The sequence below is a fragment of the Prionailurus bengalensis genome, chromosome B1 (genome assembly GCF_016509475.1).
Source record: "Prionailurus bengalensis isolate Pbe53 chromosome B1, Fcat_Pben_1.1_paternal_pri, whole genome shotgun sequence".
In the NCBI taxonomy this organism is placed as follows: Eukaryota; Metazoa; Chordata; class Mammalia; order Carnivora; family Felidae; genus Prionailurus; species Prionailurus bengalensis.
Window position 1 is genome coordinate 1,590,951 of NC_057344.1, and position 25,860 is coordinate 1,616,810.

General features: G+C 51.9%; 1 protein-coding gene across 5 annotated transcripts in view; it reads left to right on the plus strand.

The window, feature by feature from the left end:
- ARHGEF10 (Rho guanine nucleotide exchange factor 10) overlaps positions 1 to 25,860 on the plus strand; it is a 107,128-nt gene that overhangs the window by 30,840 nt on the left and 50,428 nt on the right. For 3 of the 5 annotated variants that reach the window (XM_043557276.1, XM_043557280.1, XM_043557307.1), the window contains 7 exons: positions 475 to 538; positions 5,530 to 5,606; positions 7,660 to 7,716; positions 14,989 to 15,152; positions 17,710 to 17,826; positions 20,381 to 20,495; positions 23,688 to 23,794. In XM_043557276.1, the coding sequence (XP_043413211.1) occupies positions 475 to 538; positions 5,530 to 5,606; positions 7,660 to 7,716; positions 14,989 to 15,152; positions 17,710 to 17,826; positions 20,381 to 20,495; positions 23,688 to 23,794 (701 nt within the window). The remainder of the gene's footprint in view (positions 1 to 474; positions 539 to 5,529; positions 5,607 to 7,659; positions 7,717 to 14,988; positions 15,153 to 17,709; positions 17,827 to 20,380; positions 20,496 to 23,687; positions 23,795 to 25,860) is intronic. The other 2 variants (XM_043557288.1, XM_043557298.1) reach the window with 1 other exon arrangement.

The following is a 25,860-nucleotide window of genomic DNA, read 5'->3' on the forward strand; positions in this document are numbered from 1 at the left end:
AACGGTGTTTATGGACAGTTTCCCAGTGTAGCAATTAACCAGTTGTTGGTTGAGCACGTGGCTAAGCCTGAGCTCATCACCCCTTGGTAAATCAAACCCAGAGGTGGGAGAACAGCAGTCAGCTGGACATGTGTGACAGACTGTGTGTGCGTGTGTGCACGTGCGTGTGAGTATATAAAAAGTTAAGACACAGGAGAAAATTTGTTTCTTACTGTAGCCTACTTTCTTTGGGTTTAATTCCCGCTGTTTCAGGAGCCTTTGGATATCACTTTTTACTGTAATCCTGTTTTGAAAACATCTTATTTTGAATCTAACCTAAAAAGCCTTAAATCTATCAGTTAATCATTTTTATGCTAAGATAAGCCTATCCTTCATAAGAATGGAAAATAGGGAACCATTTTAAATGTAAAAATCCGTTTCCTGCAATTTTACCCTAAGCATGAAACCATATGCTTTTTTTTTCTTTCCTCACAGAGACGCAGGAAATAGCAGAAGACAGCCCATTTAATTCTTTAAGTTCTGAGGATCCAGCAAACAGGTAAATTTTTTCATTTTACACACGTGCCCTGGGTCCATGACCGTTCCCTGTAACGTGGAGTGTGGGACACCTGTCCTGCCTGCCCTCAGTGCTGTGAGGTGGTGACCGAGCACGCCTGCTCCCCGCCCCAGACCCTCCGCTCCCAGTCCTGCATCCGTCTGCTCTCTCGCCCAGGCGCTCCCAGGACGGGTGTCAGAGTACGAGGACTCGGCTAGAGGTTCATACTGTCTGTGTAGAAGGACAGACCGTACAAACGCACATGCAGATAGGCCCCGGAGAGGTGGCCCTCCTCGGCCTCCACCCTGGAGATTCTGTGTGTACTTCAGCCTTGGGAAGGGTCTCAGAACCCTGTGGGGCCGGAGGGGATTTTTCAGTGTGTCTGACCCAGCTTTCAGCGAGAGTACTTCAAACTGATTTGATTGTAGACCTTTCTTTCATGCCGCTTGCCTTCAAAAACACTATTTCTCCTCCTTGAGATGCCCAGGAAAAGCCCGTCCTCCAGGCAAACTCCTGCATGCATTTCAAAACCCTGCCTTAGTGTCTCGTTTTATAAAGTTCCCTCGTGTCCATCCAGAGCTGTGTGGGCACACCGGCTTTAAAACTGATTAAAACAGTGCACCCTCACTGTGACTTCCCCTGTCCCTTTCTGCTGCTGGACTGAGAATCCTGTGAAGGGGGAGAGCAGGTTTGACCAAGGCTTAGCATGCCGTCATGCTTGTTGCTTGGCGGCTGTACAGCCATACTGACGCATTATCCACACCTGTTCAAGATGGACCGTCCTGTGGCTTTTGGTACACTGCGTTGTCCGTATTAAAACTGTGTTAAAATATATACAACATAAAATTTGCCATTTGAGCCCTTTTCAGTGTAACATATAGTGGCATCGCGTGCATATACTGTGTCACCACTCTCCCCTTTCAGAATATTTCATCATCTGAGATAGGAGCTCTAACTCTCCTGTGGTAATCTACCGCCCCCCGCCCCCAGCCCCCAACAACCCCTACTCTGCATCCTGTCTCCGTGGATTGGCCCGATCTAGGTAACTCGTGTCCTTCTGTGTCTGGCTTGTTTCACTCTGCATCATGTTTGCGAGGTTCTCCCGTGTTGTAGGATGCGTCCGGATCTCCTTCCTTTTCAAGCCTGCATAATATTCCTTTGTAAGCACATATGACCTTTTCACTCACTCACCACTCGAAGGACACTTGCTTTGTTTCCACCTCTTGGCTGTCGTGAATTGCACTGCTGGGAACACAGGTGTATGAGGATCTAAGTCCTTGCTCCCTATCCCTTTGGCTCTGTACCTGTGAGCGGAGCACTGGATCTTATGGTGAGTCTATATTTCCCTTTTTGAGGACCAGCCATCTCTTTTTTTTTTTTTTAATTTTTTTTTTTCAACGTTTATTTATTTTGGGGACAGAGAGAGACAGAGCATGAACGGCAGAGGGGCAGAGAGAGAGGGAGACACAGAATCGGAAACAGGCTCCAGGCTCTGAGCCATCAGCCCAGAGCCCGACGCGGGGCTCGAACTCACAGACTGCGAGATTGTGACCTGGCTGAAGTCGGCCGCCTAACCGACTGCGCCACCCAGGCGCCCCCCAGCCATCTCTTTACCACAGAGACAGTGCCATTTCACATTCCCACCTGCAATGAACTCCTTCCAATACGGTCACCAAATTTATTTTCCAGTGTTTAAAGATTGTGGTCATTCTAGGGAGTGTGAAATGATACCTCCCGGTGGTTTTGATTTGCACTTCCTTGATGACTAATGATGCTGAGCACCTCATCATGTCCCATCGCCCATTTGTATGTCTTCTTCGGAGAAATGTCATTCACGTTCCTTCCCCATGTTTGAGTTGGGCTTATTTGTTGTTGTTGAGTTGTAGGTGTTCTTTATATAATCTGAATATTAATCTCTCATCAGATGCATGATTTGTGAGCATTTCTTCCCATGCTGTGGGTTGTCCTTTCACTCTCTCGATGGTGTCCTTTGCACAAAAGTTTTTAATTTTGATGAGATCCAGTTTATGTGTTTTGTTTCTTTTATATTGCCTGTGCTTTCGGTGTCCTGTCCAGTCAGTTGTTGGCACATCCAGTGTTGTGAAGCTCTCTCACTGTTTTCTTCTAAGAGTTTTGTAGTTTGACTCGTGAGGGTGGGTGGGGGCCACGTTCTGCCATGTCTCTTAGGTCTAGTTGATTTGTGGCGCTCTTAGCGTCTTCTGCCTGGCGGTTCTGCTGTTGACAGTGCTACATTGGCGTGTCCGGCTGTCACTGTGAGATGGTCCATTTCTGTGTTCAGTACCGTGTATTTTCACTTCATCTATTTTGGGGCTTCTTTGTTAGTTGTATGTTTGTAATGGTTATATCTTCTTGTTCTATTGGACCTTTATTCAATATATGATCTCCGTCTTTGCCTTCTGTGACCTTTTATGAGTTAAAGGCCATTTTGTAGGATCAGGCTTTACCCAGCGTTAGAATATCCACCACCTTGCCTGGTCCTGTGTTTGGTGCGTGCTGGCTCTGTTTGTTTACCCACTTTTAGTTTTTATGTCTCAGTTCGCCAAGCCTTTACCGAGTGCCTGGCCTGTGATCGGCATCAGAGACCGAGAGGAAGTAAACCGGTCTCAGCACGCCAGCGAGGACTTCCCTCCCTCCCATATGGCAGCTTGCGGTGTTTCCTTTCGTCCGCGCAGGCACCAGCAGAGGAGACGGAGAGCGAGAATGGACTCCTGACTCGGGTGTCGGGTCCTTGGCCTGCTGTTCTCACGCTCACCTGGCTTTTTCTTTGGGGTGGTAGGCTGGCCTCTGAACGTAGAAAGACATACTCGTCCCTAAAAGACTGGTGTCTTTGCAGAAAGGGATGTGCAAGCTCTTTCCACCTGGTTTACATTACATGTGGCAGAGCAGGTCCACCAAGACCCCGCAGTAGAATCACAGTGTGTGTGTGACGAGACACGAGCGGGTGGCACATTATCGCTGGTGATCTGAGACGTACGGTGGAAAACACGTCTGCTGAAAGGATCGTTTCTTAGAACAAAAAGAACGTGAAGTGGCGTGAGAGGGCAAGCTCAGATTCTCTTCCAAAGCGCGACCTTTTTTAAATCTACGGAAAGCGACCTTTTTTAAACCTACGGAAACACTCAGGAGCAGTTTAAATGTCATCCACGTTTGCTTTAGATTTTCTGGTTTTTTGCTTAACTTCATTTTGATGTAATTTTAGACTTGAAAAATGTGAGAATACTTTTTTTTTTTTTAATTTTTTTTTTTCAACGTTTATTTATTTTTGGGACAGAGAGAGACAGAGCATGAACGGGGGAGGGGCAGAGAGAGAGGGAGACACAGAATCGGAAACAGGCTCCAGGCTCCGAGCCATCATCCCAGAGCCTGACGCGGGGCTCGAACTCACGGACCGTGAGATCATGACCTGAGCCGAAGTTGGACGCTTAACCAACTGCGCCACCCAGGCGCCCCGAGAATACTTTTTTTTATGTGACACGTTCCTCAACTAAGTGTGGGGACCGACTCAGCTTCTTTTCTTACACGCATCCACAGTGTAGCGTATTGTGTCGCACATGCTTGCGTAGCTAAAGTGTCTGTGACCTGGACGTTTTTAAGACCTTTGCCATCTTCCCTGGCCTTTAAATCTTGCATTCAACCATCAGAACTTTCAGAAAACTAACAAAAATGATGATAGAAGAGACCACGCTGCAGTGACCCCCGCCATCTCTGTCACTTACCGTGAAGTGTGGCATTAACTCCGTATGAATGATTCTCCTTTGCCCGTGTGCGTTTTTCCGAGCTGCCCATGGTTGTCTCTGAGCACTCACCCTAGTTCCAGCCTCTTTCCCTTCCCGTGAAGTGCTCCACACTGCGCTCGGCTCTTCCTTGCAGAGCTCCCCTAGACCGCGGGCCCCTGAGGTTGGTCTTGTCCCAGCTGTGTTGAATGAAGCCGACCTTGTCGTTCTTCTGAATAAAGCATTCCAGAGGCTTGCCACAGCCCGCGGGACAGCATTCCTATCCCTGTGTGTGACCCTGTGACTTGGCCCCCGGGACCATCGCACTAGAGCACAGCACCAGTTGAGTCGTGAGCACTTTTTATTTCTGGCTGCGTGAGGTCCCTTCCCGGAGGCGAGAAGGCCCCTCTGTCACTCGGGCGTGTCTCTGCAGCCGGTACCGTGTGTGGCACACAACAGGCCCGCAAGAAGTTCTGGCGAACAACTGGAAGACGCTTCAGGCCCCCTGGAGCAGAGACCTTGTTTCTCCTGTTTCTGTTGTGCGAGCACCTGTGCCGGGCACGTGGCGGGTGTTCGGAAGCACATACAAACCGCTGGGAATTAAAGCTTGAACCTGGCATCTGTGTTGAGAAGCCGGCTGGTCCGATAAAACGAGCACATGCAGATTCTGACCTGCTGGGTGAGGGGGCGGAAGCCCCTGCCTGTGTCAGCCGGTGGCCCCCTCAGCGTCCCAGAGACCACTGGGGGGTGAAGCCCCCGGGGCGTTTGGATTGAAGGCACGGCCTCGGTACACCCGCCCCCATGCACAAGGGAAGGGAAGGCCCCAGGTGTATTACTCACGTATCCCAGAAATGGGGTGCATGCAGGGGGCCGGGGGAGGGCGTCCCCTGTCCCCGTAGATACAGAGCGAGGTCAGGCACTGGTTCCTAATGAGATGGTTAGGGCGGAGGTCACTGACTTTTCAAGGGCTTAAGTCTAAGTGTTTATTGTAAAAGGGGCCCCGAAAAAGCCAAGTGGGAAGGTGTGGTGGGACCACAGGCGTGGATCCTTCCATACACGTCCGCGTTGTGGGTGTGAGGCGGGGTCATACATAAAATGCATAGGCAGCGACTCAGGAGACGTTCTCAGCACAGGACGCCCGGAGTAACATCTGGGGACAGCGTGCACACGTTGGAGCTCACGTACCCTTTGGGGACATTCGTCAGCGTCCTGACCGGAAGCACGCTCACCCTTGTGGTCTCCTGGTTTGTTTTCTCCCAGTGACGAGCGAGCGCCTAAGGAGGACAGTGCCCTCGCCCGGTGGGCGGCGGACCCGGCCAACACCGCGTGGATGGAGAGTAAGTACACTGACCTTCCTGCCGTGCCCTCATCCTCGCCAGGCCCCGCGTGGACGCCGCCCCAGGGGTCGATGTGTGTTTGCCGGGTTCCGCTGGTTATTCCCACGTCCCTTCAGAACCGCATTCGTTTCCCTGAAGGACCAACCAGAGCTGCCTGTCGCTGCTGTCCCCAGGCTCTCTGAAGCCCTTATTTTGTTTCCAGTCAGAACATCTCTGCTCCCCCTGTCCCACACGGGTTTCCTCCTGATTGTTTCTTCCCAGTACAGTCCTTGGGTCCTGTCACGATGGTCCCGTGTTCGGGGAACCGATGCTCTTACACGGGCCCACACTCAGCAAGTTACCACGGAGACGTTACCAGGCATTTTCTTGTGATTCTCACGGAGATGCTTTTTCAGGCTACCATTTTGGAAAGGGGGTGGATGGCTGGTTAAGCCAGCCCACTGTCCAGATGGCATACCAGACCTTCTGTTCCACATGTGGCTTAGAAAGCTGAGCTATTTTTAACTAGATTTGACTTTCAATTTTTTTAAAAAAGTAAAGATGGCTTTTCCAATTATCCCTTTATTATCTACTGGCTCACTAATTTCTGTGTAATTTTCTATGATTGACTTACAAGGAAGAACCATCTTAACTGTCTCCTGATTGTTCAGTTATCTCCTGGAATGTGTCGTGTTCTGGTTTTAATTATGACATTGTCAAACAAAGAACCTAGCATAAGTAGAGGATTCTGCTAGGGGGCCGCTAAATGGGGATCATTAAGGGATGAAATTATTTTCCTCCTGTTCGCTAGCAATTTTATTTCCAGAGTAAAATTTGTGTGACTTTCTCCCATTACTTGTTTTATTGCACAAGTGGCAGTTAATTAGGATAACACACAGGTTAGGGGTGCTGACACCCCCACAGTAAAAAATCTGGGTATAACTTTTGACTCCTACCGGTGCCTGCTGGTGACTGGAAGCTTTACCAATCACATACACCGTCGATTATATTGTGTGTATGTGTCACGTACCGCATTCTTACAATAAAGTATCACAAACAGGTTCGTGCAGGTGTCACAATCAGATCTGCACGTAAGCGGACTCGTGGGCTTCACGGCCGTGGTTTTCACGGGTGCGTATTCGAGCAGCCCACACGTTGTCGGGAGTGGAAATGCATATCACGGTTGCAGTTAATCTTATTGCAAGGAAGGGGGTGTCTGTCACACGGGGGCCTGACGGCAGGAGAACGAGGGGCTTTCCCGAGTTTGCTGCCTCCCCCTTCCCCCTCCCCAGAATGTAACTGGCTCGAGAGCAGAGGCAGAGTTGGGAGTACTTACTTCATCTTCTTGTTGTTGCTTAGTCGTGGTGACCTTCACGGTTTTCAGTGTGTAAGACCGACCTCATAACGTGGTTGATTTCCACGAAGGCCCAAACTTACAAATACCGAAATGCATTTCTAGCTTCACTGCTGCTCTCGCACACAACCTTCTCATACCGTATTCGCTCAGTAGTCTGGCCCGGAAGGATCCCGACCTTTTCTTAAGAAAACATGTTACAGTCTCAGAGGACACGAACGTTCCACATAGTGTAGTCGGAGAGACTTTATCCTAACAGGTGAACATTCTCATCCTTGTGTGTGCCCGGTTTTTATATCCAGTAGTTCAAGATGTTATAGATGATAGACTTATTTTAGGTTTCCTGTTACCATAGCACCTCTTGGGCTGTCCTGTTGTTTCTGAAACCGTGTATGGCACCTCTGTATTGTTTGTACATTGGAACACGTTAACTTCGTAAACTGAAAAATATTTATAAAGAGCCACATAGAGACGTGCAGGTGAACACAAAATAATGGACTAAAGTGGCCTAGAAGCCATAAAATTCCCCACTCATACCTGGCTCACGTAGAGCGTCATCCTTCAGTCCCCAGAAAACTTCTGCTTTGGGAAGGTGCATGTGTCTGCCCTTTGGAACTAGCTTTCTGCATCATTATAGCGTCGTGTGAGACTGTGGCCCTGAACAGTGGACATTGTACTTGGTGTTGGTCGGTTTTGAAAGTTTCCTACTTTTTATTCCAGATCCAGAAGAAGCCATTTATGACGACGTGCCAAGAGAAAATTCAGACTCTGAACCAGGTTTGAATTGTCTGCAATTGAGTTTTAGAAGGTTCAGTTTATCAGTCTTTCCCACTGGGTGTAAAAAATGACTAGTCACTGTGCACACAGACCCTAGGTACACAGCTCCTATGGATTTTATTATGTCTTATAGTGCCTCATTGATACCATGGGGTAGAATATTTGAGCACATAGATGTGGGTGGCTGTATTACAACCTTATTTTATTTTTTTTTTTAATTTATTCATTTTTGAGACACAGAGACAGAGCATGAGCAGGGGAGGGGCAGAGAGAGAGGGAGACACAGAATCGGAAGCCGGCTCCAGGCTCTGAGCTGTCAGTACAGAGCCCGATGTGGGGCTCAATCTCAGGAAGGTCATGACTTGAGCCAAAGTTGAATGCTTAACCGACTGAGTCACCCAGGCGCCCCTGTGTTACAACTGTAAATAGGATAGTTGATACACGTAAAGCAGAGGGAATTAAAGATGTGGAGTGTATAAGTGGAAAGGTAAGAAATATGGAGGCTAAGTACTAGCACATATTTGATAAATGATACGAATGAGAGGGTAGAAGAAGGAAGTACCAATACTTTTCTAGAATTCAGGAAGGATCTAAGTTCTCAGATTGTAGGAATACAAGTTCAAAGCAGGGTTCAGCCTGAATCCATACCTAGGCACATACACTTAACAACTGCTGGGCACAAATCAGTCCATTCATACCAAAACACAGGTGTTTAAAAAGAGGGAAGCAAAGGCAGTATTAGATAAAGATTGGGGAGATTTACCACTCAGACTCTAAAAACTGTCACGTTGCATTTCAAGGAAAAGGTTACCGAACCTAATGAGAAGCAGACACGACAGTGAGCAAATAATAACTTTGTGAATGAATCGAAAGGAGTATTGACCAGGATAGCAGTAATAGTGTTGTTTCATTTGCAGGGTGGGACCAAAGCCCCAGGCTGTGGTAACTGTCAGCTGGAGGGTGGACTGACCCTGAACATCTAAAGTCTGTGCGTTTTCCAGGAAGAGCGTAGATAATGATGTGTGTTTTTGGCTGTGATAGGTCAGGTCTGCATCTTCTGGGTAACCACTAAAAGAACAGAAATGGATTATTTAACTCCCAAACCAGTAGAGAAAACCTCAGTCTGGTAGAAAGCAAGAAAATGGAAAGTAAGAAACTATGGCAAATGGTATGAAAAAAGATGGCAAAATTAGTCCAAATATATTGCTACTTATGATAAATATAAATTGAATCCAGTGGCCCATAAAAAAAAATTCTCAGGTTGGATGAAGTAGCAAAGCTAGCCACATATTTTTGTGACAGCTGTATAAGGATATAAAACATTCGTAGGTAAATGGATGGAAAAAGAAATATAAGGCCCATTCCAACCAAAATATAGCCAGTATTACTATAACATATTGAATTTTAGGCCATAAAACATTAGGTTTAGAGTCCTTCACCGGAGAGAATTATAACAGTTCTAAACTTGTGTGTACCTAACAAGACAGCCTCTAAATACAGAAAGCAAAATATGACTGAGAAATAATCAGCAACAGTTAAGTACATAATTAGAGTGGGAGATTTTAAGACCGTTCCCTCCACTGTCTTGGATACTGGATACAAAATTAGTAAACTGCGGAAGAATATAGTATATGATTAACCTAAAGATTGAAATTTCTTTTCAAGCACATGGAATATTTATAAAAACCATATAGCATTCCTCAAAGCAAATATTAAGAAATGCCTAACAATTGGCATTTAGGCCTCATTCCCTAAGTTGAAAAAATCAATGGGAAGAAACACTTGAAAGTTAAAAATAATACTAGTACTTAGCTCACAGACAATGGTGAAAACAGAATGGAAAGTAGAAATATTATGACTTGAATAATAATGGAAATATGGCATAAAATATTATGGGGAAGATTTAAAATAATGAAGAGTTGCAGTCACGATGGCGCCTGTTAAGAAAAGACGGTGGGATGGGGCGCCTGGGTGGCACAGTCGGTTAAGCGTCCGACTTCAGCCAGGTCACGATCTCGCGGTCTGTGAGTTCGAGCCCCGCGTCAGGCTCTGGGCTGATGGCTCAGAGCCTGGAGCCTGCTTCCGATTCTGTGTCTCCCTCTCTCTCTGCCCCTTCCCCGTTCATGCTCTCTCTCTCTCTGTCCCAAAAATAAATAAAAGTTGAAAAAAAAAAAAAAAAAGAAAGAAAAGACGGTGGGGGAGCAGTGAGCCGAGCCTCTGCTCCGTGATGTAAGAGAAGAGCGGAGCAAACTCAGCAAAAGTAGAAGGACAAAAAAATGATAATAGCAAAAGTGTTAGAAGACAAAGAAACAACAGAAAGTATCAACAGAACCCAAGAGCAGTTCTCCAAAAATAATACAAAAACAGACGAGCCCCTGGGAGTGTTAGGAAGGAAAGATCTTGTCAGGAGGAGAGGGAACCGAAGGATGGATCAGGAACAAGAAAGTGTGGTAGAGACAAACGCCAGGAAGGGATTCTAGAAGCACCTGGATATCAACTAGTTGAAACGTGGACTGCACCTGAAGTAGAACATGCTAATGTCTAACGATTCACAATCTAGAATGAACTGTTTCATCTGCCCGGCAGCCCACTAGGACCAGTGTCCTCGTCTGAGAATTGCTAAACCGTCAGGGGACAGAGTTCCTCGGCTCTGCGTGTAGTCCCAGCGGACCCCAGCTACCCAGGAGCAGGGAACCCATCTTAGGGTGTTGGTGTAAACTTAGAGCCCCCTTCGCTTAAAGGGGTGACGCTGAGCATCCTGATGAAAATGTAAAGAAATCAAATCTGGTAATATCCCGACAAATCAGCAAAAGCCGACCTGAACCCTTCAGATTGGTCTCAGGGGGTGACAGACCCTTCAACATGAGCAGGTTCCTTTACCACCTTTTCCACAGGAACAGACTTCTGGACATAAACCATAGGCTCATCTTAGTATTTCCGTAAAGTGCACTTGACAAGGTTCAGTGGCCATTCAATGTTAAAAACTCATAATAGAAGGAAGCATTTTCGACCTAAAAAGGATACATTCTTATAATCCACATCCAGCGTACTAACTGATGAAGAGTTAAAAGCACACGGTAGTTTATTCATTCCAAAATGCTTTTGGACGCTGTTACATACCGAGCACCGGTTTAGTTTCAGCTAACAGAGTCACCCCTGCCCTTGAGATTCCTACGTTGAGGGAGACAAACACTTGACATTTGGGTCCCTTTATAAACAGAACTGGAAGTTCTTATCAATAAATGTGCTCCTAGGTAGTTATTTAAATACATGCTGCAAATAAAGTGGGGCTTAAAGACTGGTTTCTGTAAAAACAAGCTTGAAATTTTTATTTTTGGGTAATTTATGCTACCAGGTAGGCCTTTGCCAACACAGAACGTTGATCTGGCCCCTCTAAATCCAAAACACTGGCAAAAGGTCTGCCAGTAGTTTACCTACTAAAGGTGACAGCTGTTCTGCATAGAGCCAGCCACGTCCCTGTAAGGACAGTGCGCGGCAGGGCCCTGATGTGTGTGGACTCAGCCAAGAGTCACTGAACTGTCAGCTGAAAGAATACCTCCCTCGTACTCTATTTGTTAAATACATTAAGAGTCTGCTCAAGGTTCCCACAAATACTTTCAAAACTCTTGTGGCCATAAAAGATGTCTTAATGTGTTTCTTTTACGCAGTTCCCTTGGTATATTGACCCTGATGGGCATCCACAGTTGCTTTCAGTCCCACGTCAGCCAGGACCCTCCCTGGTTAGGATCACAAAGGGTTCTGGCTCCCTCTGTGGCCCTTTGCTCTTTGTCTCATTAAGCATCTTGGTGCTGCAGTTGTTTTGAGAAACACTTTAGTAAGAGTTAGCTAACGTGTAAATGGTGATACAAACCAGTGGTTCCCTTGCAGGTGTGTTTCCTGGAGAAATTCATGCCCACTATCCGGGAGACATGTGCAGGGATGCTTATCTGCAGCACCGTTTGTAAAGAGCCAAAGATGAAGGGGAACATAGTGGCCCCACACTCGGGGAAGGGATCAGCATATGGCAATGAATTTATACAACAGACCATTATATTGCAGTTAAAAATGAATAAATGGTGTGTTTGTGTGTGTGTATACAGCCAAAGGCAATGTTGAGCAAAAAGCAAGACACAGAGGTAGGCTGCATGTGGCCTTCGGGTAAACCCACACCTCAGAGGTAAGTGGACAGCCACAAGCCAAGAACGATTCTTGCTGGCCTGGCGGAGGGGCCAGAGCTCTGGCTGTATGCATGTTGCCTTGTGCTGCTACCTTTACAGGAGTGGGCACTGAAGCGGGGTTTGGGCGGGGTCTACAGACAGGCCTGCTATTGTATGCTTTTTGGTGCATTTCCATATTTGATAAGTAACTATATTCTTTAGTGAAGTAGGTGGCACTAGGTCTTTGAGGTTCCTCCAGCTGTTCAGGACTTCAGCTGTGCAGCTGGTGAACTTGGGGAGACAGAGGTGTCTGAGGGAGAGTGGAGGCCTGTGTGCTTTGTGCAAAATATGGTCGTTTTGGGTTAAGTTCTGTCACGATACTGGCAGGATACTGAAGAATTTCTTATGAGATACGATGATGACCATCCAGGGTTACTTTTTTCTGTTTTTGTTTTTGGTTTTTTTTTCATTGTGGTAAAGTGCCCACTGCATAAAATTGAGCATTTTAACCAGTTTAGAGTGCACAGTTCAGTGGCATTAAGCACACTCACAGGACTGTGTGGCCACTGCCACTGCAGTGGCACTTCTTAGGTCCGTCCTGGCCCAGGGCAGGTAGCAAGGTTGCTGCCAAGTAAAATCCAGCCACGTAGACCAGTTCTCCCTTCGCTGGCCTTGTGGGAGAAACACAGGCCCTGGGGCTGTGCTTGCTTTTCGGTCTGGTCTCAGAAAGCACCAGTCTGTGCATCTGGGAGCTCAGGAGGGCATTGTAATTCACAAAGCATCAGTCATCTGTCCTTAACAAGGCTCTTCAGAGTCCTTGAAAGTTTCAGTGTGCGGGTGAGGCCCAGATACTACTGCCTTTTCCAGAACTTGGAGAAGCATTATTTTCCCACGTTCTGACTGCTGAGTGGAGATGTACCTGAGTTAGAGGTGGTCCATGGTGCCTGGCATTGGTAGCTCCTGCCTCCCCAAGATGGACAAGCCATCCAGCCCGCCTGAGAGCAGGGCTCACAGTAGAGCAGGACCCTCGGCCGTCTTCCCCGGAGCCAGGACCAGCCGCCCAGTTGACCTGGGTGTACCTGCAGCTCGCCTCTGCCCCCACAGGCTGGACGTCCCTCTGCAGGTGTGGGCAACACCCGCCCGGCTATGCGTCTGGACTCGTTTCCCGCACAAAGAGTAGCCTGATGTCCACAGGGGTTCATGGAGGGAGGAGGGAGTGCTAGTCGGGCAGCTTCAGGATTCATGAGCCGCACCGGGAGACAGTGCACAGGCACATTTCTGCATTTGCATGCCTCCTGCCGACCAGGCCATGGAGGTCACCAGGTCCTTCCCATGGCAACCTGCCTTTATCAGGATGGCTCTCTGCCCCGACCTGCGTGGCAGCTGAGTCAGGGTCTGGCCACATCCCTGGAATCCACCTGCCCTGTTGACCCAGTTGCCCAGTTGGTGGTCATCTAGGGCAGATACACTGACCTGTGGCTGACCCACGCTCCTGTGGCTTCTGGAAAATGAGCTCGTTTTCAAATGTTGCATGTTCTTACCCAGATGACATTTACTCTCAGAGCCTTTAACCAGAAGTTTGGATTTCTGTTTTATATTCAAAATTAATCTGAATTCGGTGGAGAGAGAACTTGAGGCCAAGTAATCTGAGATCCTCAGTGACAACCTTGTATTTACTTTTCATTTCCAGTGAAAGCAAATATTTGCCTCTAAATGTCACTATACCTACAAAGCTTGCTCTTGGCCCTAGAGAATCTATTAATCGAGGTTTAATTACTGAAAACTTTTTAAGGGTAAGTTTTATTACAGAGGATGACTGAAGATGCATATGGAATAAATTCTTTAAGTGTTCATTTTGAAAGAGAAAGAGTGTGCACGTGTGTGCACGCATGAGTAGGGTAAGGGCAGAGAGAGAGAGAGAGAGAGAGGGAGAGGGAGAGAGGGAGAGAGGGAGAGAGAGAGGGAGGGAGAGAGGGAGAGAGGGAATCCCAAGCAGCCTCCACGCTGTCAGCACAGAGCCTGGCGTGGGGTTTGAACTCATGAACCATGAGATCATGACCTGAGCCAAATAAAAGTAGGACACTTAGCTGACTAGACCACCCAGGTGCCCAGAGAATAAATTTAATTGAGAAACAAAAATGTATTCCCAGGTGTGGAAATGTCTTTATCTCACATGGTACTCGTCTTCAGTGATAGTTTAAGCAGAAATCACTCTTAGCACATCATTTATACCTGAGAAACTCCAGCTGAAATAACCCTTCATGCTCATGTGTTTAATAAGCAGGAGAACTTAGAGAGACACTGATGTTCTAGAAGTTTGTGGAACGATGTTTTTGTTCTCGGAAAGTCCCAGCGCACAAAACTCCATGTGTGTTTTCTACTTCCACTGAGTAGTGTTCTGTAATTGTCAGGGAGTCTCACAGAACTACTTTCTTGGGACCTGAGGCCTTTGCGTGTGTCAAAAAGGAAGCGGGCTAGCTGGTAAGACGTGTGCCTTGCCCTGGGGGCGCCCACAAGGCCGCTTTGCTCCAGGAATTCACTTTTGCAGAACAGAGATTGTGAGACAAAAGACGGGAATTAAAGACTGCAGAATTTTTAAATAAAGAGCCCCTGTCATCGTATTTGGTGGCATAAACGTGTTTTTCACTAATTCTGCATGACTCATGTGATGAAAATATTTTAAAAACAGTAATAGATGAGATTTATGAGACGGTTTTTCGCACAAAGGCAAAACTTAGAACTGTTTCCCGTGAGCCTCACGTGTGTTCGTATTTGAGCATCTCTATCACCCACTTGCATAACTCGTTCATATTCCGTGGGTTTATCTTTGTATGGCCGGCAACTTCTTTTGTATTGTCATGGTGGATTCTTCTAGACCAGCAGCCCTCGGGATGCACCTGGGGCTGGGGGTTCACCGGAGCGCTGTCGGCCCCGCACGTCTCTGCCCGCACCCTGGAGGGGCTCCCCACCACCTGTATAGGAAGCCGACCCCGAGGCTCCACGCTGCCCCTGCGGGTTTCCGACACGCTTCCAGACCCCAGCTCTCGGTGATCGGTAAAACATAACTAGAGACTTCTGTGTTCTTTTTATTTCCTTTTGGCCCTTTGGCCTTCAGATGAAATGATTTATGACGACGTCGAGAATGGAGATGAAGGTGGAAACAGCTCTTTGGAATACGGATGGAGCTCCAGTGAATTTGAGAGTTACGAGGAGCAGAGTGACTCCGAGTGCAAGAATGGGGTCCCCAGGTCCTTCCTGCGCAGCAACCACAGGAAGCAAGTATGTGTTCAGCCCGCGTGAGAGACACACGTCTCGTGTTAGCGCTGGCACGGACTGCAGAATTTTCGTCCCGTAATACCGAAGCGCCCTTAAAGACGTTGGTACCGGGTGTGGGGAGGGTGTGAGACGCTGGCCGCAGGGGAGGCTCCTTTATTTCACGTTGTACGTGTAATCGTAGCAGGATGGGAAGTTACCTTCTTATAAATGAAATCCCTCAGGGGGTCCTATGTGACTGTTCCCTCGTTCTTTGTGTTGTGTAGACAGCATGCTTTCTGTGCTCACTGGACCGAATCGGGTCTCTCTGAGACGCGGCACAAGCCTGCTTCCCTTTAAGGGGCGTTTTGAACTTCCGCATTTTCTACACAAAAAGGAAGGTCTAAAGATAGAATATGTTACAAAATGATGTTGAGGGCCGGGGTTCCTAAGCTGCCCCACGTTCTCTGTCCTGAGTGGAAGGTGTGTGTGTGGCGGGGAGGGGTCTCCGGAAGTGAAGGTCGGAGGAGGAACTTCACAGATCGGGAGTGTGAATTCTAGAATTGGGTGGTTGTCAGACGTGGGACCTACAAGCGCTTTTGTTGAGGCACATGATCTTAATGAGATTCTGGTTTTCAGTGTCGAGTGGCTGTGCCCGTGCTGTTGGCCGTGGGCTCCGGCTGCTAGTGAAAGGGCTGTTGTGCACCGACATCCCCACGCGTGTCTGCAGATGTCACGTGCTTTCTGTGTGAGGCCGAGCATCAGGCCACAGGCGCACGGAGCCTGGCCCGTGTGACTCTGTGTTGGTGCAGGCTGGGCTGTACTTGCTGCCTCGCCACCATGACAGCGTGGGTAGATGCCGTGGGCCCCCAGTACGTGGACGCGCGGGTTCTTGGCTGAAGCCCCCACGAACCTCCGGCTGGCGGGTGGTTACAGGGGTCTAGTTCCCGCACTCCATGAGCTTGCTTTGTGATGCTCAGGACGAGCCTCCCGCTTTGGGAAGGTGGCCCGAGCACCTCCCGTCCTACAGCCGTCCTAGACCCCCTCTGCCAGTGGCATTGGCACAGCAGACACTTAATCCTGTGGTCATGCTTGACTCTATGCACCCGACACTCTGGGCTTGAGATTGCAGAGTCGAGCACAGGTGCCGGGAAGAGTGGTGAGGCCACGCCGGTGTCCTTCCGTGGGCGGGTAGAGTGTCCTTCCATGGGTGGGTAGGGTATCAGGCAAGGCCACGCCGGTGTCCTTCCATGGGCGGGTAGGGTGTCCTTCCGTGGGTGGGTAGGGTATCAGGTGAGGCCACGCCGGTGTCCTTCTGTGGGCGGGTAGGGCGTCAGGTGAGGCCACGCTGGTGTCCTTCCCGTGGGTGGGTAGGGTATTAGGTGAGGCCACGCCGGTGTCCTTCCGTGGGCGGGTAGAGTGTCCTTCCGTGGGTGGGTAGGGTATCAGGTGAGGCCACGCGGGTGTCCTTCCGTGGGCGGATAGGGTATCAGGTGAGGCCACGCGGGTGTCCTTCCGTGGGCGGATAGGGTATCAGGTGAGGCCACGCCGGTGTCCTTCCCATGGGCGGGTAGGGTGTCCTTCCATGGGTGGGTAGGGTATCAGGCAAGGCCACGCCGGTGTCCTTCCGTGGGCGGGTAGGGTGTCCTTCCTTGGGCGGGTAGGGTGTCAGGTGCCCGCTGACGAGCCGCTCGCACGCTCACTGAACGAACTGTGCTTTCCTCGCCCTCCGAATGGACCCGGGTTACCAGGCAGGCCCTTGAAGTGCCACACGAGAGGCCGCTCGGCAGCAGGTGAAGTGCCACACCGTGGCTCAAGGTGCGGGATAATCAGGCGGGGTCTTCCCACCGCCCTGGCCCCAGCTTGGCCACACCCTGGGGGCGCTGGGAGCACGGCCGGCATGAGGGAGGGCGGGGGGAGTGGAGGAAGGACCTAGCAGTCTCCTTGAAGTCTTGTGTTAGAACGGTCCACTGAGCACCCTAAGTGGTTGAGGTCAACTCAAGAAGGGTCCATTCTCTAGTCAGAATTTGCTCACAGCGCACAGTGTCTTTGCCTGTGTTGACATGGGAGACGCTGTCTCAAGAAGCCTTGAGGGCTGGGTTTCCACGTCTGAGGCGTGCGTGATCACGGGGGACGGCGTCTTATGAGATTTCGCCCCTTCCCCGTCAGCCGAGGCACGTCAGTTTGGAGACTTAAAAATCGGTGCCGCCCATTTCCAAATTCTGATGCCCTGTAGTACAGTCGTGAACCCCGGTGTCCTGTGCCTTGGTGCTGACATAAGGAATAGTTTTTACGTATTGTATTTACACGTCTGATCCTTGTGACGTCGTCCACGTGGACGTGAATGACAACCCTCAGCCCTTCATTCACTTTCTTGTCCTGGGCTGGCACAGAAAAGTCTCCAGTCCGTCTCCTGAGAAGCCGCCCCATTTTTCTCTCTCAGGAGTCGGTGGGCCAGAGCTGGGGGCTCCCCGTGGTGCGTGGGCTTCCCCAGACGCCGCCCCCCGGGCCTCGCAACGTACGATCGTCTCAAAGTACCAGAGGGAGCGTTTTTGTGAGAAGATTGTGTCTCTTTATGCTGTAGCTTTCCCATGACCTAACCCGTCTCAAGGAGCACTATGAGAGAACGATGAGAGCTTTGATGGCAAGCACGGTGGCAGCCACAGAGATTCAGCAACTAAAGCAGAAACATGAACTGAAGGTAGTGTGGCTCACTTCTCGACCAGCCGCGTGGAAAATGCTTGTTCAGAAACAGACCGTACTTTAAACAGAAGCGCAAGGAAACTAGGTTTGGCCCTTTTTGGGTGAACACTGGTTCTCAGCGTGTGGTCCTGGGCTCCCAGATGTCACCGAGCTCAGATTAATCCCGAGACACCGTTTGCGTTCCTCTCTCTTGTCCTCGTATGCACGGACGGGAGTTTCCCCGCGGCTCCACTGCGCGTGTGCTGCCCCGGCCGCGAGAGATGGCCAGCCGTGCAGAACAGCACCGCCTATGTTGTGGTTTGGGAAAACACGGTAATTTTTCACGAATGCGTTACTTAGATAACACGGCATGGGCTTAGTAGTATTTTTAAATGAATATTCGTAAAAGTTCGATTTTTTTTGTCAATCTCCATTCTTCATCCAGTAAGGGTAGATGAGTGAAAGCCAGAGAAACGGACCTCGTTGGGGCCCTTGGCATCTTTCCGGGTACAAAGGGCTCCGGAGACCGGAGGTCGGAGAACCGCGAGGTTTGAATGTGGTGGCAGGCAGTTCTCGGAGATGTGTTTTACAAGGACACTGTCGAGTAATTGTCACTCCCGTTACACCTGTCCGTCTGATGTTCTGTTGTTTGTTCGTGTGTGTTGAACGGCGTCTACCTGCAAGCAGACGTTCACTTAGAAATAAGTGTCTCCCGTTATGGTCGCCTGCTCAATTCCAGAGTGTTCTTGGGCCCCGGGCTCCCCAAAGTGGGAGCAAAATGCTGGCAGTCACTTCTTTCCATGGAGGCTCTGGCTGGTTCCCATGCGGGAGCGTCTGGGGCCTGATGGGGTCTTCTGGGGAGCCCCGAGCTCAGTCATTGGCCGTGGGGGAAGCGTGAAGGAGGCCAGCTCCATGGAGGAGTCTGGAATCAAGTGCAGATAGTAAGGCGTGGCAGGGCGAACAGTGTGCGTTGGGGGGCAGCGAGCAGTAAGATGGGGTGAGTGGGTGAGGGCCGGGCCAGACGGACACCCTTCACCCAGTGAGAAGCAGACGTTAGGGAGGGTCGGGAGTCCCGGCTGTTCCCTGGCTGCCGTGTGACCTGGATGGGCGTCTCAGCTCCCCGGAACCTGGGTCTTTATCGCAGCTCGAGGACGGGGGCCCTGACGGGGGTCAGGCTGACGCCGAGGCTTAGGGGTCTGGCGTGGGGTAAGAAAGGGAGGGGTCTGAAAGGGCCGTGTGGGTCAGGAGACAAAGCCGAGACGCCTTGCAGGCAGACAAGCACTGGGCGCGTGGGGCAGGGTGGAGGCCACAGGCGTGGCCGGGGAGGTGGCGAGTGTGGTGGAGGGCACGTCCCCGGGATGGGGAGGAAGGGACGCAAGAGAATCCCGGAGTGGCTGTGTCTCCCGGGAGACTGCAGTGGCCGTGGCCCGTGGGGGCTGGGGCGGGGCCCCGTCTGGGCGGCGTGAACGTGGTTCGGGGTCACCCGCTGGATGGCGGGAGACAGAGGACGTACAGAAACAGCTGGGCCGCGGTACGTGTCTGATACCAGTGTGCTCCGCGGGGACACAGTGCAGCGTGGACGGCCGCATCCCCCGCTGTAACCGGGCAGCACGGTGCCGGCGGTAGCCCTGCTGGTCCCATCCTGAGGCACGCTGGCAGGGAAGGCGGGCTGAGGAGGGAGGTAGAGACAGATGAGCGTGCCAGAGGGAGTCTGCAGGAGGAGCAGGGCAGCAGGCAGCGTGGACGTCCCCTTGGCGGGATCCAGGACAGGAAGGCCAGGGCAGCAGGCAGCGTGGACGTCCCCTTGGCGGGATCCTGCTTTGTCTGTAGGAGGCCATTTGGGTTTTCTCTAATCGCTTGGAGCCCAATAGCCCACACCTCAGACCTTAGAATTTTCCAGCGTAAGGGGTGTGCCAGAGCGGGTCCGTGCTGCTCTGGGCTCTGATGGCCCACGGCAGTGCCCACAGGACTCCGGGGTGGGTGAGCCAGGTTCCCTACACGGCGTGACGGTGCGGAGTGGTGTTCCTGACTCCCGCCCGTCTGCCTCCTCGTCTGTTAACCTGCAGTGGGGCCCCCGTGAGCCTCTGGCCTGGCCCCCCGGGGAGCTCAGGAAGGCAGCCGGGGCTCTGTGTTTCCTGGTTTCCTGCGTTTGCCTTGTGACCTGGGGCCGGCTGCCTGAGTGTGTGCGTGTGTGTGCGTGCGTGTGCGTGTGTGTGTTTAACTTGCTCCCTCTGATGTCCGCCAGGCTCTGTGTTTGTAAGTGATCGTAAGAAAAGTGGAGGCTGCCGTTTACACGCAGCAGGAAACCAGGTCAAAGAAGGGCTGGCTTTCAAGTTTGCTTTTCGTCCTCGTTTTTTCTTTTAAACAAACAAAACGTGGCCCAAGTTACATACACACACACACACACCGAGCAAGCAAGTGCTCCCACATCAAAAAGCCAGTTTCAGGCGACGTCTTAAGACCAAGCTACTTGACAGTATTCTTTTAAAACAAAATAAAAGCAGCTAGTGGATTTTTACCGACGGTCCGCTTCTCACGGTTCTCCCTTTTTTTTTTTTTTTTTTTTTTTACAGATGCAGAAACTCATGAAGGCTGCGAAGGAGGGCACTAAAGACGGGCTTGAGAAGACCAAGGCTGCCGTGAAGAGAGGCCGCTCTCTCATTAGGACCAAGTCCTTCATGGCTCCAGGTCAGTGGCCCGGCCTGCAGACAGGTGCTCCAAGCCTGTGGTCCCCCCGACACAGCACTTTGGGGTGGGGAGCGCGGCCACGGGCATGTCACACACAACCTCAGCACAGTGGTGTTTGACTCAGCTGGTGTTTGACTCAGCGGGCCACCTAGGTGTCAGCTCCCAAATGGGGGCGAGGGTGCACTCTCCGCTGAGGGCCTGCATGGACCTGTGCAGTAGCTCGGGGACACACACACACACACACACAGACACGACAAGCAGCGGAAAGTTAAGAGAATTCGTGTAGGTAGCAGACATCACTTCTCTGTCTATTGTTTCCTCCCAGCACGTCGTGGGCCCTTAGTGAAACCCCCTCCCCCCCGACTGCCCCGGGGGGCTTCACTCTCTGCTGTGTCTCCTGAAACCCCCTCGGGTACCCTGGGACCTCAAGTCAGGCATGATTCTCAACAAGTCTGTTCTCAGTAAGGCGTGGTAACGGGTGATCTCGCGTGTGGTGTATCCTCATACAGATGTGTGCTTCCCACCAGGACGAAGCTATAAGAAGGTCTCGCTCTAAGCAGAGATGTTAGGAACGCTCTTGCTGGCGTGGGAAGCTCTGAGATGATTCCAGAAATTTCAGGTTTTCTGAGACTCTCACCAAGGGGGGGTGTAGCCTGTGCTGTCCATCCGTCTGTCAGGAAGATGGGCTGTGTCTGCTGTATTCCTGCTGACGCCCGGCGGTGGGCCAAGGATTCTCAGACGTCGGAGAAAATGTCTACGCACTGGCGTGTCCTTGCAGCCTGGCTAGTACGTGCAGTGTGGACGAGAGCACACGCTCCCAGGGGGCGTTGACCGGTTCTTGTAAAAACGGGACTTTGTTGTTTGCACAGACGTTCTAAGAGGCAAACCCAGTGCCGGTGTGAGTGTAGCATTTGCTGATCCCGGTGCCTGGAAAGGACAGTGAGGCCACGCTTCTGGAAGGGGAAGTCATTGGAGTCAAAACTAGATTTTTTAAATACATTTTAGTGCTAGCAACATCTTCACCTTGAAACAAGACAGAGGAAAGGTTGTCCGGAGCCCCAGTGGGTTACTTGGGAAGGGGACGGCCCCGATGAGGTGCTGGCAGTATGCTGGGCACCCCGAGAAGGAACACCTTCACGGTGGGGGACCTGCCCCTGGAGAGCAGAGGCAGGGTATGAGAGGGGCCGAGCCTGGGATTTGGGGCCCTGGATGCCAGACGCTGGGCAGAAACGCCGACTCTGGCCCACCCCAGGCCTTGAACTAGGATCTGCAGGCCAGTGACCCAGCACGCAGGGCGGGCCAGAAGCCCCAAGCTAGGCAGGGAGGAGGCCCACGGGGGTCCCCTGGGGGCACAGCAGGTCGTCAGGCACGTCCCTGAGCCCAACGACCTTTGTGTCCTAAGCTGTGATATGGGAAGATAACGCTGAATTCGCGGTTTCTCAGCCTGGATGTGCACGCACTTGCCCGGGCCCAGCACCCCGGGACCAGTCAGCGACACTCGAGGGAGGGGTCTGGACACCAGAAGGTTCTGTTCCTATTTCTCTGTAAGACTTTATTATTTAAGATAGATTTTAGATTCACAACAAAACTGACCAGGAGATCTGCCCCTGCACCCGTTGTCACGTTGTCACAGACAGCTGACGCACCCACCCGGGCATGTTGTCACCACCCAGGGTCCGCAGTGCACGTCTTGATGTGGCCCATTCCGTGGGTTGGGACAAAAGTACAACCACGGGGCTCCATCGTCACACAGAAGAGCTTCACTGCCGTCAACCCCCCTGGGCCCCACCGTTCATCCCTCCCAGCCCCGGCGGCCTCTCGCCTTGCTGTGTCCATGGTGTTGCCTTCCCCAGAAGGTCAGAGTTGGAATCATCCATGGTGTAGACTCTTCAGCTGGTTTCTTTCACTGAGTAACGTGTTTAAGAACAGACCTCTGTGTCTGTTCATGGCTTGAGGGCTCGTTTCTTCTTAGCGCTGAATGATCTTGCGCCGTCTGGACGCACCGGTTCAGTTATCCGTCACCTACTGGAGGGTGCTGTGGTGGCCTCCAAGGTTGGGCAGGTGGGAACAGAGTGCCGTAAACGTCCGTCACAGCTTATACGTGGACGCGGGCTCTCAACTCCTTGTAAATGTCGAGGAGTGTCGTCGCTGAATTGTGGGGAAAGAGCAGGTTTCATTTTGAGAGAAACCACCACACTAGCCGCACAGTGTGCACGACCACCGGCCGCGAGTCCCTGCTGCTCCACGTTTTCTCTAGCACTTGGCGCACTTGGCATGGTCGGTGCTCTGGGTTTTGGCCATCCTCATAGGTGTGCGGACACTGGGGGGTTTTTAAAAGCTCCTCAGGAATTTTTCTATGCAGCCAGCGTTTGGGATATTTAAATTCGATAATCCCTGGGGTCCTATTACCTAAGAATTCCTTTGCTTTTCTGTTTTCCAGCCGTTTTGTGTATTCTTTTTTCTTTTTTTCTTAACGTCTTTTTTAAAATTTTTTAAATGCTTATTTGTTTTTGAGAGAGACAGATTGTGAGTGGGCGGGGGGGAGGAGCAGAAGAGGGGGAAACACAAAATCCGAAACAGGCCCGACTCGGGGCTCGAACTCCCAAGCTGTGAGATCATGACCTGAGCTGAAGTCAGAGGCCCGACCGACTGAACCACCCAGGCGCCCCAGATTCTTTCATTTATTTAGCTACGGCTGAGTTTTTAAAAATAAATTCAGATTTGGTCTAAATGTTTTGATCTGGCGGAAGCTGTGTTTTTCCAGTGAGAAAGACACACAGAAGGTCAAGAAATACACGGAGTCTCTACTTAGCTTTCGTCGATTACTGACTGTGGGTTCTTGGCTGTTTTCACCTACCCTTCTCTGACTCCGGGTGTCGTATTTTATAGGCGAGGAAATTGAGGTATTTATTTCCGCTTCACCGACTGGGTACTCAAATGACGCCCCTCTGCCTTTTGAAATGAAACTTCCAAGGTATTGGAATTTTCAAACTTTGACGGACACGGTATTCCTCTGGTGGAGAGCATATCGTCTTGGGTTTGTTAAAATTTTGACCTAGTCGTTGCCAGGCGGGAAGAGAACACAGGAAACGGAGGTGTCTGCCCGACGCATCGGTTCGACGGCCTATTTCACCGCGCTGCAGTGTTCCGGGCGTGCCGTCTCGGTGTCAAGCGAGTGCATCCTTTTTTCAGATCACAGATCTTGTCTCGAAGAGGAGCAGAATCTGTTTATCGACGTGGACTGCAGGCACCCGGAGGCCATCCTGACGCCGATGCCTGAGGGTCTGTCTCAGCAGCAGGTAGGCCGGGGCTGTTGGCCGGCACGGCCATGCTGGCTGGAGACGTGCCCGAACGCGTGCGCGGCCGGTGACTGCCCCCTGCGCGCTCCCGGCCCCTCCGTGTCCTCGGGCACAGCAGTGGGTCTCAGCGGCCCCGGTCGGCGGCTGTGGCCTGGACGCGGGCTCTCTGGTCCTCGAGCACTTCGAGTCCCCACCCCAGAGTAAGCGTGAGAAGGGTGTGGAGCTGCCCTCTGTGCGGGCGCCGTCTACGCCCGTTCTTACTGACAGAGACACCGCGAGCGTTTGTGTCAACTGTGCCTCTGACAGAGATGAAAACACGGATTTCCAACAACTGATAGCGTCACTATCGCGCATAAAGCAGTCTCTCGGTGTCTGGAAGTAGGCAGCAGAGGGAAGAGAGATTTGGTGGTGTCCTCTCGGTTATCTTTGGGTGAAAGGAAACGAGCCTCAGAACACTGGGGAGTGGGGCAGGGGCTCCTGGGGGGCGCTGCGTGCGTGCGCAGTGTGACTCACGTTGTGGGCGCGGGCAGGTGGACACGTACGGGGGGCAGAGCGGAGGCCGGGACGGAGGGGCCCACGCGGCCGGTGCGGGTGGTAAGGTTAGAGTCTGGGGAATGGGAGCCGAGCCGGGAGGAGGCCCGGGGCTGTTCATCATCGTCGGGCCAGACTGGGAAACTTCGAGCTTCGAGGTGAAGGGGGAGCCAAGCAGCGGGGGCTGCGGTGATGAGGAAACGCGTCGGGGCCGAGGGGTTGGCCCGCGAGCACGTCGGGAGCGAAAGAGCGCTCGACCAGGTGACAGAGACGCCCTGTGGCCACCACTGCGTCTGCTCCCCGCGGCACCCCCACGAGCGCTCTGGACGTCAGGAAAGCCTCGCACGTCCCTCCGTGAGTGCACGCGTCCCGTGGGAGGACACCGTGGCTCCGAGGAGGCCTGGGCGGCACCTGCCACGGGCGGGAAGGGCCTGACGTTCCAGCCACGTCTCTGATCCCCAAACCTAAAATTCTCCAATCTAAGTCAGTTAGATTAGCCATAAATCCTCTGCTGTGTGGTGCTCCTGGGGGGATGTGGCCGTGACCCCGTGGGGTGCGGCTGGGCCCTTTCTGCCGTAGCCCCGTGTACCCGTGCCCCCCGTTCTCCAGCCTCACGAGACTGAGAGAAGTGTGAGAAAGGGACTTGATGGTTGGAAAACAGCCTTGACGCTCCTCTGGGGTCTCTGTGCCTGGGTGCCTCCTGCCCCGCTCCTGTGCTCTCTAGTCCTGGGGGGCCGTGGGGCGACTGGGCCTTGGACCCTCCTGTCCGAGGCTGTGGTGTCGGGGACGTGTGACGCAGAGCACTCCCAGACAACGTGGCAGTCACGCATGGGACATTGTGATGGAACAGGGGGACGGCCCTGCAGAGGACAGAGGACGGGCGGGGGCGGGGGGGGGAAATTGGCCACAGGGCGTCACTGTCCAGGCCGGGACTCGGTGGTGGAGGCTGGGTGTTGTGAGCGTCTGTCAGGAGACAGGAGTGGAAAGGCGTTTTGAGCCGGGAGGGTCTTAGATGCACGCTCCCGCCGGTCTGTTTCAGGCGCTCGTAGAGGCTGCGTGCTGGCCACGAGCGTGCTGGCCACGGGGGGTCTGTGCTGAGGAAGGGCCTCCACGACGGTGTCCCGTGGGCCTGGCCCCAGCCCCTGCACTGGGATTCGCTGGGCAGTCCTGTGAGGTCGCCCCTCTCCACCCGGGCCCGTTCTCCTCTCTGAGACAGGGATGCCGTGTCTGTGCGCGTTTCTTCCTGGGACAGTGACGCAGACGTGGGCATGGTGCACGTGGACACAGTGAGGTCAGCACCAGGGGACAGGCCACCGGGACGGGGGCTACGGAAGGGTTTGTCTTCAGGATCTCTCTGTCCCCCCAGCTTTCCCTGTGGTCGTGGTTCACGGGGACCCCTCCCCTTCCCCTCTGGCGACCGGGCGTGCTCTCCGTGGGACTTGTCCCGAGAGACGTCAGACCGGGGCGCACGTGTTCTTTATCACATCGTTTTCTCCCCAAATCGAAATGAGGTAACGTAACTAAAATGTTACGTA